General features: G+C 38.4%; 2 protein-coding genes across 3 annotated transcripts in view; both read left to right on the forward strand.

Moving 5' to 3' along the window:
• Positions 1-2,202, forward strand: part of cltcb (clathrin, heavy chain b (Hc)) — a 32,435-nt gene extending 30,233 nt beyond the window's left edge. The window contains exons 31-32 of the mRNA XM_063017217.1: positions 346-421; positions 1,039-2,202. Coding sequence (XP_062873287.1) covers positions 346-421; positions 1,039-1,169 — 207 coding nt within the window. The 3' untranslated portion in view covers positions 1,170-2,202. The remainder of the gene's footprint in view (positions 1-345; positions 422-1,038) is intronic.
• A 4,937-nt stretch (positions 2,203-7,139) lies between these two features.
• Positions 7,140-18,660, forward strand: part of vmp1 (vacuole membrane protein 1) — a 33,927-nt gene continuing 22,406 nt past the window's right edge. For both annotated transcript variants that reach the window (XM_063016594.1, XM_063016595.1), the window contains exons 1-6: positions 7,140-7,179; positions 9,101-9,216; positions 10,063-10,195; positions 11,856-11,946; positions 12,173-12,283; positions 18,369-18,536. In XM_063016594.1, coding sequence (XP_062872664.1) covers positions 9,138-9,216; positions 10,063-10,195; positions 11,856-11,946; positions 12,173-12,283; positions 18,369-18,536 — 582 coding nt within the window. In that variant the 5' untranslated portion in view covers positions 7,140-7,179; positions 9,101-9,137. The remainder of the gene's footprint in view (positions 7,180-9,100; positions 9,217-10,062; positions 10,196-11,855; positions 11,947-12,172; positions 12,284-18,368; positions 18,537-18,660) is intronic.

Here is an 18,660-nt window from a genome sequence, read left to right on the forward strand (position 1 = left end):
CCAAGTGTGCCAAAGTCACTTGCACTGCAGTTCTCAACCTCATACTAATTTTACTTTCATGTGGTTTTGGTTTTGGCAAGCACAGAAATGATTAGATGTTTTGGTAGGACCCATGCTCGTCAGCAGTTCTGGACTGTTGCAACAAAGGGGCTTGGTTTGTGCCCTTGCACCCTGCTTGGAAAGTATTTGCACCTTGGTTGAAGCTTGGCTTTGAGCATCTTTCATGAATGGTCCCATCCATCAGTCATTTGTTTACAAGGAAGCTTTTATCTTTCTGCCACTGAGTGGTGGTTTTGAGTCTTTTCCTCATTCATGGTTCTTTTTTCTTCTTTCCGTCTCATTCAGGTGGAGAAACTTGATGTATCCGAGTCCTTGAGGAAAGAGGAAGAACAGAACACTGAGGCACAACCCATCGTTTATGGTATTTTCTATTTCCTCTACTTACCGAACGAATTTTCTGTATTTTTAGGGGGAGCAGATATAAAAGTGGCAGAATTGCATGTTGTTCTGTTTGTCTGGAGACTCAGAGAGGGACTGTCATGGCTCTCTACGCCCTCTGAGACAACATGAGCAGTTCTGATTATATTTAATTACTCACAGTTTGACAACTGGCGGCACGGTGGCTAAGTGGGTAGCACTGTCGCCTCACAGCAAGAAAGTTCTGGGTTCAATCCTCGGCTTGGGCGGTCCGGGTCCTTTCTGTGTGGAGTTTGCATGTTCTCCCCGTGTCTGCATGGGTTTCTTCCGGGTGCTCCGGTTTCCTCCCACAGTCCGAAGACGTGCAAGTGAGGTGAATTGGAGATACCAAATTGTCCATGACTGTGTTTGATATTAAACTTGTGAAGTGATGAATCTTATGTAATGAATAACTACCGTTCCTGTCATGAATGTAACCAAAGAGTAAAACATGACGACGTTAAAATCCTAATAAACAAACAAACATCATTTGACAACTAACTTTAAACAAATAAAAATCTAATCAAGTCATCCGAGTTATGATAATGTGCTCTTTATAAATGAATCGATTCTTCTTCACAGGCACACCCCAGCTCATGCTGACCGCAGGCCCGAGCGTCGCTGTTCCTCCTCAGCAGCCTTACGGCTACGGTTACGCCGCCCCCGCCGGCTACGGCCAGCCAGCACAGCCCGGCTTCAGCTACGGCATGTAAAGCCGTCCCGCCCACGCTCGTCCAGCATCGTCATCCGTCTCCTTCAGTTGCTTCCCTCGGCTCATCGTGCTTTATTCACAAAGGTGTTGCAAACTTGAGCTTATGCATTTTAAACTGTTCTCCTTAAAATGCATTGAAGGACTTTTATTTTTATTTGAGTTGTTTCAGAGTATATTCGGACCACCTTTTATTTTACATTCCATATTTAAGCGTACTTATCTAACAGAGTTTGTGTCCTTATATATTTTTTGGGTTGTTTTTTTTGTTTGTTTTTTTTTGGTTATTTTCAAGGGGGGGGGGGGGGGGATTGATCACGTATGTAAGTGGAATTGTGAGAATAGCATTTAACAGCATTTATTAACACGTTGTGAAGCATCGAATTTGCACTCCGTCACGAGAGGAAGCCCTAATGTAGAATCTCCTAATTTTGATGTGCTGTATGTGACGCTTACACTGTCTTTCTGTATGAAGCATTTCATTGTTGTATATTCTTGTGTGGGTGTGGGTGGGGGGAGGGGGTGAAAACCATTACTGGAAGTTGCGCGTAAGCACCCGTGGGTACATTTAGTAACACTAAGTAATAATCAGAAATTCTACGAAGGTATGTAGCTGTATGGAGTTTTATGTGCATACAGACCTATGATTCTAGAAAGCAATTTTAATCCCTTAGCATAAGCAGTTTCCCATCGACCGTGTCAGCGTTAACCTCAACCTTCATTCACTCCGTGTGTAACAGGTGAACTTCTCTTGTGTTCTATACAGTGCTTGTGTGATTTTCCAAAAATGAGCAAGGGATAAAAGATTATTCTTCTGACCTGTGTGTTTACTCATCATACATTCTCCCTGTATTTAAGGCTTGTGTATGCCTGGTGTTGTGATGTACTAGCTCACTATTCGGAGTGTACAGAAGAAAGGATATAGATATGGATTACCTTGCAATCGGAACAAGTGGTTAATAAAAATGACAGGATCCTGATCATTTTCTGTGGCTTGATTGTAAACTTGCTCACATTAAAATGAAAAATCATCCATATTCACCGAATCCTGTTTTCTTATTTTACATGCAGATGAGTGGTAATCGGCCATACAGTTGTCTGATTTTTATGTATCCTTGCCTTGTTTGTACACTCATTTCATATGTTTTCAGTTCCATCTACTGAGTATGTACACAATACAGTTTTTTTGAAAATTTATCGACACATTTACATTTATGACGTTTAGCAGATGCTTTAATCTGATAAGGTATCCCCTGACTAATGTGACCGAGTACAACCCAAGAAATTGTGGATTGAGGACCCAACAGTGGCAACCTAGAAGTGTTGGGGCTTGAACCAGTGACCTTCCAATTACTCCAGGGTGTCTGGACACAGGAAATATCACTAACTATAACTAACTATATGTTTACTAAATGACACACATACATATTGCATCACAAATAGTGGAAAACACATTGAAGATGTTATTGATTAATATTCTAATGAAATAAAATGCTGTAAAAATGTTCAATGTGTCCAGACTAGAGTCACCCTGTAGTTCAGTACCTGTAACACTAAGCTTCACTTAAAATGTAGCCTACCTACGTTTGTTAATTCGAAATAGCTCCTAATTTAAAGAGGAACCGTTTTGTTTTGTTAGTTTTAATAATGTGTATTATCGAAACTTAAAATGCTTTAAAATTATAATTGATATCAAGTGTTATAAGCGCATCAACAAGGACGAAGAAGCACAAAGAATCGAAAACGCACGAAAGTCCACGAAGATGCACGAAGACTCACAAACTTGCGCGGAAGCACAAAGAAGCTCACGAAACGCAAAGACATTAACATGCATCGCAATAAATAAGGATAATAATTTTCCTATAAAATTACTGTATAAGGCTGTTCACAAAGTAGAAAATCGATAAGAAAAGTTATTAGTTTAAAAGAAGTTTATATTTATCAATAGTTTTATTATTTGAAACAGAAATGTTGTAAGTGGAAAAGTTAGGTGTGTTCTCTGTAGCTTGGGTTAACTTATTTTCACTTAAAATGTAGCCTACTTAATTGTTAATCCGAAATAGCTCCCTATTTAAAGATGAAGTTTAGTTATTTCTATCATAAAAACGTGTTGTGTATTCTCAAATAATCTCTTAAAATCATGTAAAACAGAGAAAACTGACTCAACTACAATATGGTGTTTGTATTTTCAGTGATTGTTGAAAAGTGATAACATAAGCGCATACAGGAGGACGGGGGAGCACGAAAGTGTACGAAGAATTACGAGGGCGCACAAAGAAACACGAAAACGAACGAAAACGCACGAAGATATACGGAAGTGCACGAAGGCGCACGGAAGTGCACGAAGTTGCACGAAGGCACACGGAAGTGCACGAAGGCGCACAAACTTGCACGGAGGCACAAAGAAGCGCACGAAAAGCACAAAGACTAACATGCACAGCAACGAATCAGACAGGCTTGCAGTACGCTATATTTGGCTTTTGTAATTTCATTATTAAAATTCTCTTTTACAGGCTTCAAACAGCTGAGAGTACGCTGTTATATCTGATAATCTAATAACGACGCAGAAGGCTTATTAGGCTAATTTTGGATATTTTAACCAAATTTTTCATGTTGAGTTATGGGCCTCTGTAAAAAGTCCTCACTGTGTATACATTTATTTTGATTAATTTGATTAAGTTGATTAAACTGTTGACTTACATTGCAGCGGTGATCATGTGCTTTATTAAATAACCAGTAACATTTGCTATTCTAAAACCTGCTATTCTAAAACATTACTGCCATGTTAACAGCTGATGTGAACACTAACAGATCTTAACAAAGGTGGAAGAGTGGAATTTGTTTATTCATAATTTTTTTTACATCAGCCTTAATAAAATGAAGCAGCATATTAATATATTTCTAAACATTATAAAATATTGTACCAATTTTTCTTAAATATGCATTTTATACTGCTTATTTCATGAAGTAAAAGAGTGTGAAGGTTTTCTTAAATGCAGTTTGTTCATGCTTCTAGCGCCTGTCTGTGGACGTTTGCTGGTTTAACAGGAAGTTTTCTACATCTGAAATCACAGACAAGAATTTCAAACCACCACAAAAGTTAAATCCCAATAAGTCATACAAGCTACATGTGTAGTCTGAATGCCTTTGTTTGGCAGTCAGACTGATTTAATGAGGTGCCAAATGCAATAAGAGCCAGTACAATAACATTCCAATAACACTACCAATAAAACACTAAAAGGTTATACAATAAAAGCAATTTTTAAAATCTCAAGAAGTGCAACATTTAAATAAACAGGAATAATTTTATATGCACTTTTATGCAAAGAATGAAGCCATTATTTGCAGCCCAAATCACAATAATCTACAAGTAAAATCTACAGTAAACGTTGGTACAGTATGATAATTCCAAATAAACACTTTGTTTATTGCATTTAGTTTAACTTTTATTTCATTGCAGATAGTATGAACCCAAGATATTTCGTGTTTTGCCTGGTCAGGTAACATCCATCCATCCCTGCAACACATTCCAAAAAAATTTGGATATGAAGTAAAAGTAGTAAAGAAGTTTATATATATATTATAATGTTATTTCAAACAGGTGATGTCAAGAGGTGATTGTAATCATGATTTGGTACAGTATCCACGAAAAGCTAACAGTCTGAGGAGCAAAGATGTGCCGAGTATCTTTGGTTTGTCAAGATCTTTTTCAGGGACGTCCATGCACTTCTCAACAAGAAAATGAAAAGTGCATGGACGTTTTGCATCATAAATATTGAATATAGGCAGTGTAATTACATTATAGGATTTAAAAGCATCAGGTTCTCCATCTTTATGAGATCTGATCATATGCCTTCTTGTTAATTATTTTGTTTTTCCAGTGAAGCTCGAATATAGCTAAATCTATAGTTAAACATGTTTTAAGGTCAACAATACCGAGATAATTTGGCTAAATAGACAAAAATAAAAATAATTTGCTATTTTGACAGGGCTGTTTGACCTTTAATCATTAAATTGTCCGTTGGTCAGCCATCCAAATAGTTTTAGCTTTAAGATTTTTTTTAAATGTGCAAACAGAAAACCGAAAATATTCCGAAATATAAAACTGATTCTTTGACTCGAATTACATTTTGCACGATGGTATTATTATACACGTTTATTATTTAACATTTTAAATAATTTACATTTACTGGTAGTGAAACCTCTGAGAACAACTTCAGGGTCTATAATGCAACATAAACCTGTAATGTAACCTTAAGTATATAGCAGGTATCTGCCAGCTTTGTAGAAACTTGAAGAAACAAGTATTTTCCTGAATTATACATGACGATTAATGGTATTACATTTTTTTGTAACTTTCAACATTATTTGGAAATGTGTAATTTTTATAAAATCATCAGAACAGCTATCAACATTATCTGAGATTTAGAAATGTAAAGCCGCGTCACGGGTCCATGTGTAGCATCAAACATACAAAAACTGCAAAGAAATGATGTTTCTGAATATAAACTGTAAATCATTCATTCATTCATTATGTTCAGTTATTGTTTGTTTGTTGTTTATTAATGTATACAGGTTGTTATGATCGTTGTATTTGAAGTAAAAACAAACAAAGAAGAGGAAATCTAAAGATAATATTTGATTCTGTTGAGATATAAGCTGTAATGTATTTATTACAATAATAATAATTATTTTTTCTGTTTTTTTAATTCCCCTGTGTAGTGTTTTGTTATTGATAAATGTAAGATGTTATAATCACTGTAACAGTGTAATAACTGCATCAAAAATAAACAAAAAGAACAAAAAGATTTTCCTGAAATTTAAAACAATTACAAAAAAACTGCATAAACACAACATTGTTTAAAACGAATCTTTAAATTTTAGAGATCATTACAATTTTGAATTATAGATTAAAAAATGCTTCATGATTTCTTTGCACACAAGTAAAAAAACAAATAAACTGCTACGACATTTCTCTTTCTAAAAAAGTTATTTGATGATGTTCAGATTAAATAAATTTTTGTTCTGGATTCTTCTATGGTATTATTATTGGTATTATTATTTTACTTTATTATTGATTTATTTTATTTTGTATGGAAATAAGTAAACAATACAAATACGAAGAATACGAAGCAGAACATTTGTCGTAGCTACTAACGTATTATTTTTATTATTATTGTTATTATTATTATTTATTCATTTATTTCTTTATTGCATAAAGGCAGAATAACCTCCAAGTCTATTGTTAGAGTTTATAATAGTTGGCAAGCTGCGTCCCTGGAAAAAGAAAGTGTCTTACCAGTTAATTGGTATTGAAGTGATAATTATTTTATAATTTGTACTTTTTTGGTGATTGTATTGTATGATGTTATAATCATTGTGATCATGGAATATAACCAACAATACAATACAGTACAATATAATGTAATATAATACAATATAATACAATACAGTATAATACAATACAATATAATGTATAATATAATATATAATATAATATAATATAATATAATATAATATAATATAATATAATACAATACATTACAATGTAAAATAATACAGACTTTTAGTTGGAAGTGTACACGCAGGGTTTGTTCTTTTTAAGATGTGCTTGTACTTCCAGCTAGAAGTCTGGCTTGTCTTGGTGGAAGATGACTAAGGACCCACTTATTTACTAATTACTTAAACAAACTTTGCACTTACAAACGTTTTATTATTTATAAAGAAAAATTCTAAAAATCCAAGGAACACTTTTGTTTTCCTGGCCACATAATCCTCACTAGAGTTGGTAAATATTTACTAAGGAAAACATAAAGCACTTCTGTAAGTCGTGCTGAATAAAACTGTCTTGTAAATGTTGACATTTTTATTTACAAAGTAATTACCGTTAGATGACTTTTATTTATTAAGAGACCGTGTGGGAGGTTTAGTAGGAAGTGAGACACCGGTGTTTGTGTCTTCATCACATTGGCAGGATAAATCAGCAGATTGGGTTAAAGCTCAAGGAAGCTCCGGTAAGCTCTCTAACATTAATATTCTTACTTTTACATTTAATATATTTTTAACGAACTCAGATAGACATGACAGGCTGAGTATGTGTTCATATTTGGGTTGTGAAATAAAGTGCTGTTTATGGAAATGTAGAATATCAGGACAGAGATATCTCAGTGTTAGCATGATGGCTAGTTTCTCCGGGTCCTCACATGGGTGGCTTTAATTAAAATACAAGCAGCTTCCTGTAGAAATATAACTTACGTATTATCCTTAACACATTAGTAAATAAACTACCCAATTTAATACTCAGTACACCTAATAACCACTTATATCCATGGCCCAGGGGCTTCATATTCAATTATAAGCAGCTGACATGGAGCCGGTTAGCTAGCATGCTAGTCCAGGCTCTGTACTGGTAGCAGACTGGAGCTACAGTAATGTGTACTAGTGTACTAGTGTACTAGATAGTATGCAGAGTAGTACGCCACCATGTGTGTGAGCGCTGCTGGTCTGTGTACTGTTTAGTACGGTAGTATGCAGGCCTCATGTATGATAGTGTCACAATACAGACTAAAGTCATATTGCTGTTAGTGTATGCTGAGTAATTGTGAAATATGACCACTTTGCCCTTCCAGTTCTGTACTCTGTTTTACCAGTGAGACCTAACTGGTAGTTTTTTGACAAATCTTCTCAAACATTTGGGAAATTTCAATACCCCCATATCACACTATGTTGTAATATGTAAACCGTTTATTATGACAGACTGAGATTGTGTTTGCATCAGAGATCCAGAATAAGCAAAAGCTGAGCTGACTAACTTTGACCGTGCCATGGTTGTTGGTGCCAGTCGGACTGGTTTGAATATGTCAAAAAACGTTGACCTACATACATTTTTACCCCCAACAGAAAGCTTTAAAATACATAAAATGATCTGCGGTTTTACTGGCAGAAATGCCTTTTGATTAGAGAGGTCAGGGGGGAATAGCCTGCTGTGAACTAACAGAAAGCTGAAGTCACTTAAAGACCATTGGGTAAAAGGTAAGGTAACTTAAGACTGTTAGGCAGATGGGCTATACCAACAAAATACCATATTGGGTTCCACTTCTCTAACACAAATCTGAGGCTACATTGGATACAGACTCACTGAAACTGGACTGTTGAACAAAATACATTGATAAAGCAATAAACAATTGGTAAAGCTTGATTTTTGTGACACTCTGGTGGTAGGTGTAAAATTTGGCATAATAGTATCTCACAGAACCTGATTTTTTGTGTGGTTTTCTGCTGATGTAGCTCATTCACCTAAAGTTTTAAAGTTTGATGTGTTCTGAGATGCTTTTCTACTTATCATAAAAATCTCTTAATTCTCTCTCCAGTTGTGATCTTTTTTTCTGGACTTTACCCACTTTATCTCCCGATCTACACGTTTCTAATTCTTGATTGTGAATCAGCTGCTGCTTGCACAATCCCTGATCTGATCAGGAGAGCCGGATCACCACACAACCTCTTTGACACATGTCCAATCTGTGGCCACTTCTTATCACCCACCAGTGTTGGGTTCTGATAAGTGACCGAAATGGAATTGGGAGACTTTAATTTAGTCTCGTACCTCCACGATGTTTTATAAAGTAGTTCATGTGTATTACCATGATGCATCACATTGCTTGTAATTTGCTAAGCTGCAAAGATTTATTTTGTTTATTATTTTGGTATTTAATTTAATTATAAATTATGCTAGTTTAACAGGACATAAGGAGTAATTTAATAATTGTCTTTTTTGTTGCTTTGCTGGCATTTTTATCCACCAGAAGCTTGTTATATTTATAACAAAAGTACAAATGTTAAATTTCATGTGTAATAAAACCTGTGACAAGGTTCTAGTCATTGGAAGTGAAAACTTGAGATTTGAACCCTGTTCTGATATTAATCATCTGTTTGCAGGTGTTTGAAGCTAAAAGTGAGTGAGTGAGTGCGTGAGATGGCTGAAAATGCAGCGGAGTGTGAACTACCACAGAGGCGACTCGGACCTAAAGAGAACCGCAATGGTAACTCGACAGGTCGGTAAACTGCACAATAAAATATTTTGTATTCAAACTTGTTACGCTCCAAATTCCAGTTTTACTGGTCTAAGGTCAGCTGTCGAGAACACTGCTGTTAACAGATAAACAGACGGGGTTAATATCTGTGTTGTCTGTATAAATACTCACTAACACCCTTATCTGGGAAGATATTCCTCAGTGTTCCTGCATGTCAGTTCAGATATGAACATACACTATATGGCCAAAAATATGTACACACTGTTTAGTGTTTAAGTTTAGGGGTTTGCCCATTGCCAATTTTTACACAATAAATTCTATGCTTTTAAAAATTTGTTATAGCATGACTGAATCCTTATGCACAAATTAAGGTGACTTGATGGGTTTGGTTCGAAGAAACTTGGCCTTTACAGAGCTTCTACCTCAAGCACACTGCACATTTGTGGGATGAATAGGAACGACAATTTCAAAACAAACCTTCTCATCCAACAGTAATGCCTAAACTCACATATTGTCTTTTGACTAAATAGGTAAAAAATTCCCACAGACAAGTTCTAAAAGATAACAAGCTGCAAGTGGGGTAAAAAGTTCTATGGAAGGGGTGGGTTTGAATTCTTTTTTTGCATATCCCAGCTCGTTTGGAAGCTGGGATCAGAGTGCAGGGTTAGCCATTGTACAGCGCCCTGAAGCAAAGAGGGTTAAGGGCCTTGCTCAAGGGCCCAACAGTGGCAGTATGGCAGAGCGAGGATTCGAACTCTCAGCCTTACAATTGATAGCCCAAAGCTCTACCCACTAGATTACCACTGTCCCCATAAGTATGGTATTGTGTTATTCATGCATGAATAATGTTATTTCTTTTGTTTTCAGATGCATCTGTTAGAGAAAGAAAGCAGAAAGAAAGAGAAGAGCGCCTCTCTCTGGTGTTGTGGAGAAAACCAATCCAGACGCTGCACTATTCATTCCTAGAAACTCTCATGACTGTAAAGGAGTGGACATTGAAGTAAGCTTACTTTTCTGTCCTGCTTTATTAATTGAGCCAAGGTTTTTTTCTGTATCAGCTGTCATGGAGGTGCATTCCTTTGTCTGTTCTATAGGCCATTGCTGTGGTTATTTTATCTTTTTATTTAGTTTGTTTAGTTTTTATCAGTCGCTTTATCCTGGTCAGGGTTACTGCAGGTCAGTCCTTGATGGTGGAAATCACGCTTCTCCACTACTGCTGGGATCCAGGGTTCAAATCCCAAGTGGTGCTATTGGCCAATCAGGTGTCCACATACAAGCATGATTAGCTATTTCCGAGGTGGGGGGATGACAGAGGACCGGTTTGGATTGGCGTCCGTTCCAGGGTTTGTTACTGCATTGCTCCCAGTGATTCCTGGGGAACACAACTTTTGGCTGCTCCTGTAGAGCTTGCCAGAGCAGATTGTTCATACCCATATATTATTGGGCACAGTTTTTACATCGCATGTCCTTGGCACAACACTCTTATTTGTCCAGGCTTGGGACCTGCACTAAGTCCCAAAAACTTTGTTCATGTACCTTCAAGCACCTTCTGTATTTGTATGCCCAGCTTGGAATTCAAAGTACTCCCAGAACTCAGGCATTGGTATCACCAGCAGTGTGGCTCTTACCATACGAGCCACATTGGTTCGAATGAAATAAAATGAACAGAAAATCACTTTCTGACAGTCATAGTTTCACTAATGCTCTGGTGCTATGCTGTGGTACGCATGTGTGACTGAGGCTGTGCTTTATACCCCTCCTCAAGTGAATGTGTGCGCATAGTTAAAACACAAACCAAGGTATGACAGAATTTCTGGAACACGGGCACTTGCTTCAAGCATAATGGATGACAATATTTGCTTTATCAAATTTAAACATTGTGTGAAAACACTAAGCATTACATTAAAGTACAACTGCCATGTTCATGAAACCAGTTAAGTTAAGATCACTTTGTGCTGCTAGAAATAACCTTTATTACAGTAAAATTTGTCCAGAAAGGGAAGCACATGGTCAGCAACAGTACTTAGTTTGGCTGTGGTGTTTAAACAAAGCTGGACTGGTATAAGTAGAGTCAATGTGGACCAAAAAACCCATTTCCTATGCTATTACACCAGTAGCAGCCTGAACTGCTAAAGCAAACTGTGTCCATAGATTAATGCCAGATTCTGGTTCTACCATCTGCATATTGTGGCAGAAAGTAAGTTTTTTTTTTTGCCATTTTAATTGTCAGATTTCTGTAAGCCTTTGCTCATTGTGGCCTCATATTGTTAAAGCTGACAAGTGGGACCCCTTGTGGCTGAGACCTGAAACCCTAAGTGTTGAAACCTGAAGCCCTTTTTTGCTGTTGCAGCTCAAAATTTGTTTTGCATTTTTACAAACTTTTTAAATGTTTTTTTTTGAATAAGTGAGCACAAATTTCCATAGACACACTCCAAAAGTGGAGGTTGTTCTAGCCACAAAGAAAGACCCAGCCTTATATTACATAATGCCCATGTCTGACGAGCTCCTGGTCTTGTGTTCACATACATTTGGCCATGTACTGTATATATGGAGGTTAATCCAGAGCCAAAAGTATGAATGAAACAGTGTTCATGAAAGTGGTTTGAGTTTTTTTCCACTTTAGATTGCTTACAGTTTATTTTCCTGTCTCATCTCTGTAGGCTGTGGCAGAGAAGATACACAGTGTTTTTTGTCCTAGTGCTTTTTTCAGTCTTCTCAATGGCCTACTCAGTAGAGGGAGCGCATCAGAAGGTGAGATTTGTGTGTTGGTGTATAAACAAAATCCAGTTTTAAAATATATAAACATAATACATCCTTACTTAATGAATATTTCTGATAGCAAATGTATATAGATAATGGATATCGATGTGTGTGTATATCCATACAACATTCAATTTATAACACACAAGAGCAGTTACTTATTGATGAGATCTCTTATTTTTTTTATCTGATGATTGTGCTTTTCTCCACCCTGCAGTATGTACAGTACTTGGAGATGAAGTTCCTGTGGTGTGCCTACTGGGTAGGCTTGGGGATTTTATCTTCAGTAGGACTTGGAACAGGTCTTCACACTTTCCTTCTTTACCTGGTAAGAGCTTCATTCAAAATAGACAGGTGGAAATAATACAACCGCAAATCAAGTTGGGACAGTATGAAAAATGCAAATTAAAAACCTGCACAGTGTTTGTTACATTTACTTTGACTTGTATGTCATTGCATACAGTATGAACCCACAATATTTCTTGGTTTGTCTGGTCAGCTTCACTTCATTTGTTAAAATACATCCATTCTTGAATTTAAAACATATTCCAAAAAAGTGACTTTATTTCAGACAGGTGATTGCAATTACGATTTGGTGCAATAGCAATATCCACGACAGGGTAAGTCTTTGGGAAGACTTCAAGAAAGGATCAGAGGGGATTTGCATGTCTTCCTTTACATTGCATATCATCATTTAATGATTCAAGGAATCTAGAGAAATTTCAGTGCTTAAAGGGCAAGCCTTAGCTGAACGCCCATGATTTCCGATCCCTTAGACGGCACTGCATCGAGAACCAGTATATAACCACATGGGCAAAGGAATTACTTTGGTAAACTTTATAATTAAGCACTACAATCCCTATGTTCACAGATGCCACTTAAAACCCTACTGTGCGAAAAAAGAAGGCTAATGTTTACCATATCCAAGAGGGGCTTTTTTTGGAAGGTGTTTGGGGTTTGACTTGGGGTTTTAGAACAATGGGAATTTGATTTAAAAGTTTTTCTGTCTTGTCTGTTTCTTTCTACCCTCAACAACTTAAGGTTTTGATATCTGTGCCCTTCTGGTTTCGATTGAATGACTTGTGAATTTAACCAAAGAAGAAACTGTAACCACCATGCCACGTGCTAAATATAGAACTTGAACTTTCCCCATCTCAACAGTCAGCTTTTCCAAATATAGAGCTGGCATGGTACACCCCAGCTCGGAATGAATGAAACACTTCTTGCTTAGAACTATTTTTCCCATTCTGGACTTTTTTAGACTGAACACTCATCACAGAACTGGGAATGAAATGTTTCCAGGGAGTGTTAACACTGTCACTCTCACCAGCACATGTGCTTCTCATGGCTGCTTCACATGATGATATGACATACTCGTCTCCACTGACTCAGAGCCGTCAGACGGTGGTCAGACCCGCTGATTTCTGGTCAGATGTGATGAAGTCATCACGACAGAGCGATGACCCACATGTGATTAGCCTACATGCTCTGTGTTCTGACCCAGAAGGATCTGAAACTGCTGGTGGGATGTGGTTTTCAAGTCTAGCCTTTCAGACATGAACACACACTTTTCTTCCAACTCTGATGTTATGATGTTTGACAAAATTGCTTTGAACTGTGTGCCAGGCTAGTGGGAAAGCTGGAAATGATTGCTGGATCACAGTTCCAGATCCAGACGTCAGGGGGTTCACACGGTGCAGCAACCAATACCATCCAATACAAACAAAATAAAGAGTTATAAGAAGTAAAGCATGATGATGTGCTGGTATAGGAATGACAGGTGGTGTAATTCAACCTCCGTGCAAACCAGACTGCTTCATTCTGTGTACACCAGTCATAACCAATTACCCAATAGTCTCTTCTCTCCTTCTTTGACACACATTCACTTATTGACCACTTCTTTTCACCTGACCAGAGAGTCACGCACTGCTCTCTGTTATTCACGATCTCTGTGCAGGCGTATTCCACCAACCAGATGAAGAATTGCTTTGACCAGCCCTCCCGCATTAGATGTGGCTCACCAAGGGTTGCTTTCTTAAATAAAAACACAGAACAACATTATCAAAAAAAGATGCTGTGATGCTGGCATGAATGCCACTGTGACATGGACCACTACAAAAGAGCAAGTACAGATTCACCACCGTTGAGGCCAGAGCCAACATGTGACATCCGGGTATTTCAGAGCCACAGCTTTGTCTTTACCGGATATGGACATATCTAAAATCAGCATCGTCACACATGGCCGTTGGTTGTGTTTTAAACCATTTACTCTTCAACGCATTTAAATTTGGCAACATGCCAACAATCACACACTTGGATGATGAATCTCATGTGTTTTATTAAAGTGTGTTTAGGTACATTTGGGTGTGAGTCATATAGCCCAAATCCTCCCAAATCTTCTAAAGCAAAGATCAACACAGCTGTATTGTTTCTGTTGGTGACATTGCTCACCCTACATGTAACTGTTTAGACTGCTGCACCGATCGACACATTAATAATCTGCTAGCCCACCATTGTGGACTGGTTGAGCTCTAGAGTTGGAGTCTCGGCGGTGCTCAACACACACGTTTGACCTTGTGCTGGAGAAGGGAGGGGCAGGCTTGCACAACACGATCTGATCAAGGAGAGCTGGATTACCACACGCCCCTTTCTGACATGTGTCCAATCTGCTGCTTCCACCATTGTTGGGTTCCCACACAGAGCCGTAACACGTACAGAGAGACAGCAATGGGAAAAAACCCTGTCTGACCTTTTCTCCCTTAAACACAACTTATTTTGTGTGTTGCTGTGGTCACCTGGCCAGGTTGGTGCCTCTGCTGAGACTCAAACTTGCAAGTTTGAACACTCTGCAGTGGTGTGCTACCCGAGCACTTTAAGTCTTTTAATGATGTAAAAGGACATGAACAGATTATAATATTATAATTTGATTGGATTTAATTATCATTATTATTGTGATATCGCCCAAGCCTACCCCCACCCTAGCACGTTTCCTGGCAAATGCGCACACGAAAAAGGATCTTTGAAAATAGTAAACGCAATGATGCTGTCACTATTGATGCTGTCACTACTGCAGGGTGATGTCAACCCCAGGTTTTAGTACAACCAATCAGAGTGAGGTCATCAATTGCTGGGAAAAATCTTATTGCGAATCACCTTATCATGAGATCATCTCAGGCTTGTGACTGGACCGAAAACTCTCCTGACTCGACAATCCATGTTTTTAAATTAGTTGTTTCTATTGTCGAGTGGCCCGTACTGTACCTTCATACCTGTGCTACATTTGGCTACCCTTCTTGATCAGGGACAGAGCGCATCAAAGCGAATAGTATGGGTGCACAACACGGCGACAAACAGTGCTGGTTAAACAGAATAGCTACTGGAGTGAAACAATACAAGCACTACATTAAAAACAAACTGCAATAGATTTTATTAAAGCAGTGTCATCCATATTTGGATATCCATGGATTAAATTAATCACATCCATGCCGGCTAAATGTTTATTGTTATATAAAATAAACAGTAAAAAAAATATGTTATTTCTCTATATGCCTTTTAACTGGTAACCAGACCCTAAGTTTTCTCTCAAAGAGGTCAGTTGTTGACCTGTGTGAGTCCTGTGCTTTGAACCTCGAGGAAATGTGTCACTGTTTTGCGATGCCCTTGATCTATGGCACTTTCTATATGCAGCGCCCCCCACCAAGATTCCCACACAGCTGGCCGGACATCACTGATTTATTACTGCAGGGTTTTTTTGGTGGTCTTGGTTGATTGTTTAGTCTGCTGCCTTGCTAGATTTTGTGAGCAATGCATTACCTTTTTGGAAGTGACGTGCCATGTTCTGCATGACTTGTTCTGAGTTTAATGAAAGACAGTACAGGAAGCTTTTTTCATTTTGTTGCTTCCAGTTCTGCTGATTGTTTTAACCTAGACCACTTAAACTCCTGTTACTCATGGACCACTTTCTAGATGGACAAAAAAGCTAAAACAAAAACCCAACTTTATATTTTTTGTGCTGGTATTACATTTAACAAAAGGCCTTTTGCTGTCCACATTTGCTAAAACTGTCTGGGATGTTGATCAATTATTTTAAATTGACTTTTGTTGGGGATCAAATAACTTTTGGATGGTCGATTTACTCAGGTTTGTTGCCAAGTTACTGGAGCATTTATAATTATTTACAGACTACAGAGGGGTCATAAAGTCTGTGACCATTAGTTAAAAAATGCTTCTAATTTGTGTTTTACAATGTAACTCACTACAAATCATATAATCACCATTTAAAATGTGTGTATGTACAGTGTATCACAAAAGTGAGTACACCCCTCACATTTCTGCAGATATTTAAGTATATCTTTTCATGGGACAACACTGACAAAATGACACTTTGACACAATGAAAAGTAGTCTGTGTGCAGCTTATATAACAGTGTAAATTTATTCTTCCCTCAAAATAACTCAATATACAGCCATTAATGTCTAAACCACCAGCAACAAAAGTGAGTACACCCCTTAGTGAAAGTTCCTGAAGTGTCAATATTTTGTGTGGCCACCATTATTTCCCAGAACTGCCTTAACTCTCCTGGGCATGGAGTTTACCAGAGCTTCACAGGTTGCCACTGGAATGCTTTTCCACTCCTCCATGATGACATCACAGAGCTGGCGGATATTCGAGACTTTGCGCTCCTCCACCTTCCGCTTGAGGATGCCCCAAAGATGTTCTATTGGGTTTAGGTCTGGAGACATGCTTGGCCAGTCCATCACCTTTACCCTCAGCCTCTTCAATAAAGCAGTGGTCGTCTTAGAGGTGTGTTTGGGGTCATTATCATGCTGGAACACTGCCCTGCGACCCAGTTTCCGGAGGGAGGGGATCATGCTCTGCTTCAGTATTCACAGTACATATTGGAGTTCATGTGTCCCTCAATGAAATGTAACTCCCCAACACCTGCTGCACTCATGCAGCCCCAGACCATGGCATTCCCACCACCATGCTTGACTGTAGGCATGACACACTTATCTTTGTACTCCTCAACTGATTGCCGCCACACATGCTTGAGACCATCTGAACCAAACAAATTAATCTTGGTCTCATCAGACCATAGGACATGGTTCCAGTAATCCATGTACTTTGTTGACATGTCTTCAGCAAACTGTTTGCGGGCTTTCTTGTGTAGAGACTTCAGAAGAGGCTTCCTTCTGGGGTGACAGCCATGTAGATCAATTTGATGTAGTGTGCGGCGTATGGTCTGAGCACTGACAGGCTGACCCCCCACCTTTTCAATCTTTGCAGCAATGCTGACAGCACTCCTGCGCCTATCTTTCAAAGACAGCAGTTGGATGTGACGCTGAGCACGTGCACTCAGCTTCTTTGGACGACCAACGCGAGGTCTGTTCTGAGTGGATCCTGCTCTTTTAAAACGCTGGATGATCTTGGCCACTGTGCTGCAGCTCAGTTTCAGGGTGTTGGCAATCTTCTTGTAGCCTTGGCCATCTTCATGTAGCGCAACAATTCGTCTTTTAAGATCCTCAGAGAGTTCTTTGCCATGAGGTGCCATGTTGGAACTTTCAGTGACCAGTATGAGAGAGTGTGAGAGCTGTACTACTAAATTGAACACACCTGCTCCCTATGCACACCTGAGACCTAGTAACACTAACGAGTCACATGACATTTTGGAGGGAAAATGACAAGCAGTGCTCAATTTGGACATTTAGGGGTGTAGTCTCTTAGGGGTGTACTCACTTTTGTTGCCGGTGGTTTAGACATTAATGGCTGTATATTGAGTTATTTTGAGGGAAGAATAAATTTACACTGTTATATAAGCTGCACACAGACTACTTTTCATTGTGTCAAAGTGTCATTTTGTCAGTGTTGTCCCATGAAAAGATATACTTAAATATCTGCAGAAATGTGAGGGGTGTACTCACTTTTGTGATACACTGTATTTAGCAGTTGCTTTTATCCAATGTGACAGTTGTGACTGTGTACGATCTAAGCAATTGAGGGTTAAGAGCCTTGCTCAAGGGCCCAACAGTGCCAACCTGCTGAGCTACCACTGCTCTTTTTTAAGAGTCAATTAAGAGTCGATTATTTAATTTGTAATGAAACATTTTGTATTAAATTCAAGCTAAAGGCAAAATCGACCTTTGGTTTCCACTGTATATAGTGTGTCCATTGTAGGCAGATGTATGAAATTGCAAAACCAATTTTCATAGACTACAGCTCAAAAATTTAAGCAGAAATTGTGAGCGTGTGGGTCCATATCACGGGTTGCACGATCCCCCTGGTTTATAGTTTAAGACCCTTGCTTTATACTATAATAGCAGTAATTGTTACATTTACCTTTATGCGAAAATCTTTTATTATTAATTAAGTTAATTTTTTTGTTGACATACCAACTCTGTTCTTGTCTTCTGCAGGGTCCGCACATAGCCTCGGTCACTCTGGCTGCATATGAATGTGGCTCTGTAAACTTTCCCGAGCCACCGTACCCAAGTCAGATCATCTGTCCAGAGGAGGAGGTGCTTCAGGACAGCGTCTCCTTGTGGACCATCATGTCCAAGGTTCGCCTGGAAGCCTGCATGTGGGTAAGTGGATGCAAAATTTCGAAATCGCTTCACTTTCATTTGCTTTGTTCGTCCAGGTGTCAAATGGGCTAAAATTGACTTTCACACGTGACTGTAAATCTGCATTGCTCTGGCCTGTGGAGCG

Source organism: Trichomycterus rosablanca, chromosome 20 (assembly GCF_030014385.1).
Source record: "Trichomycterus rosablanca isolate fTriRos1 chromosome 20, fTriRos1.hap1, whole genome shotgun sequence".
NCBI classification, from domain to species: domain Eukaryota; kingdom Metazoa; phylum Chordata; class Actinopteri; order Siluriformes; family Trichomycteridae; genus Trichomycterus; species Trichomycterus rosablanca.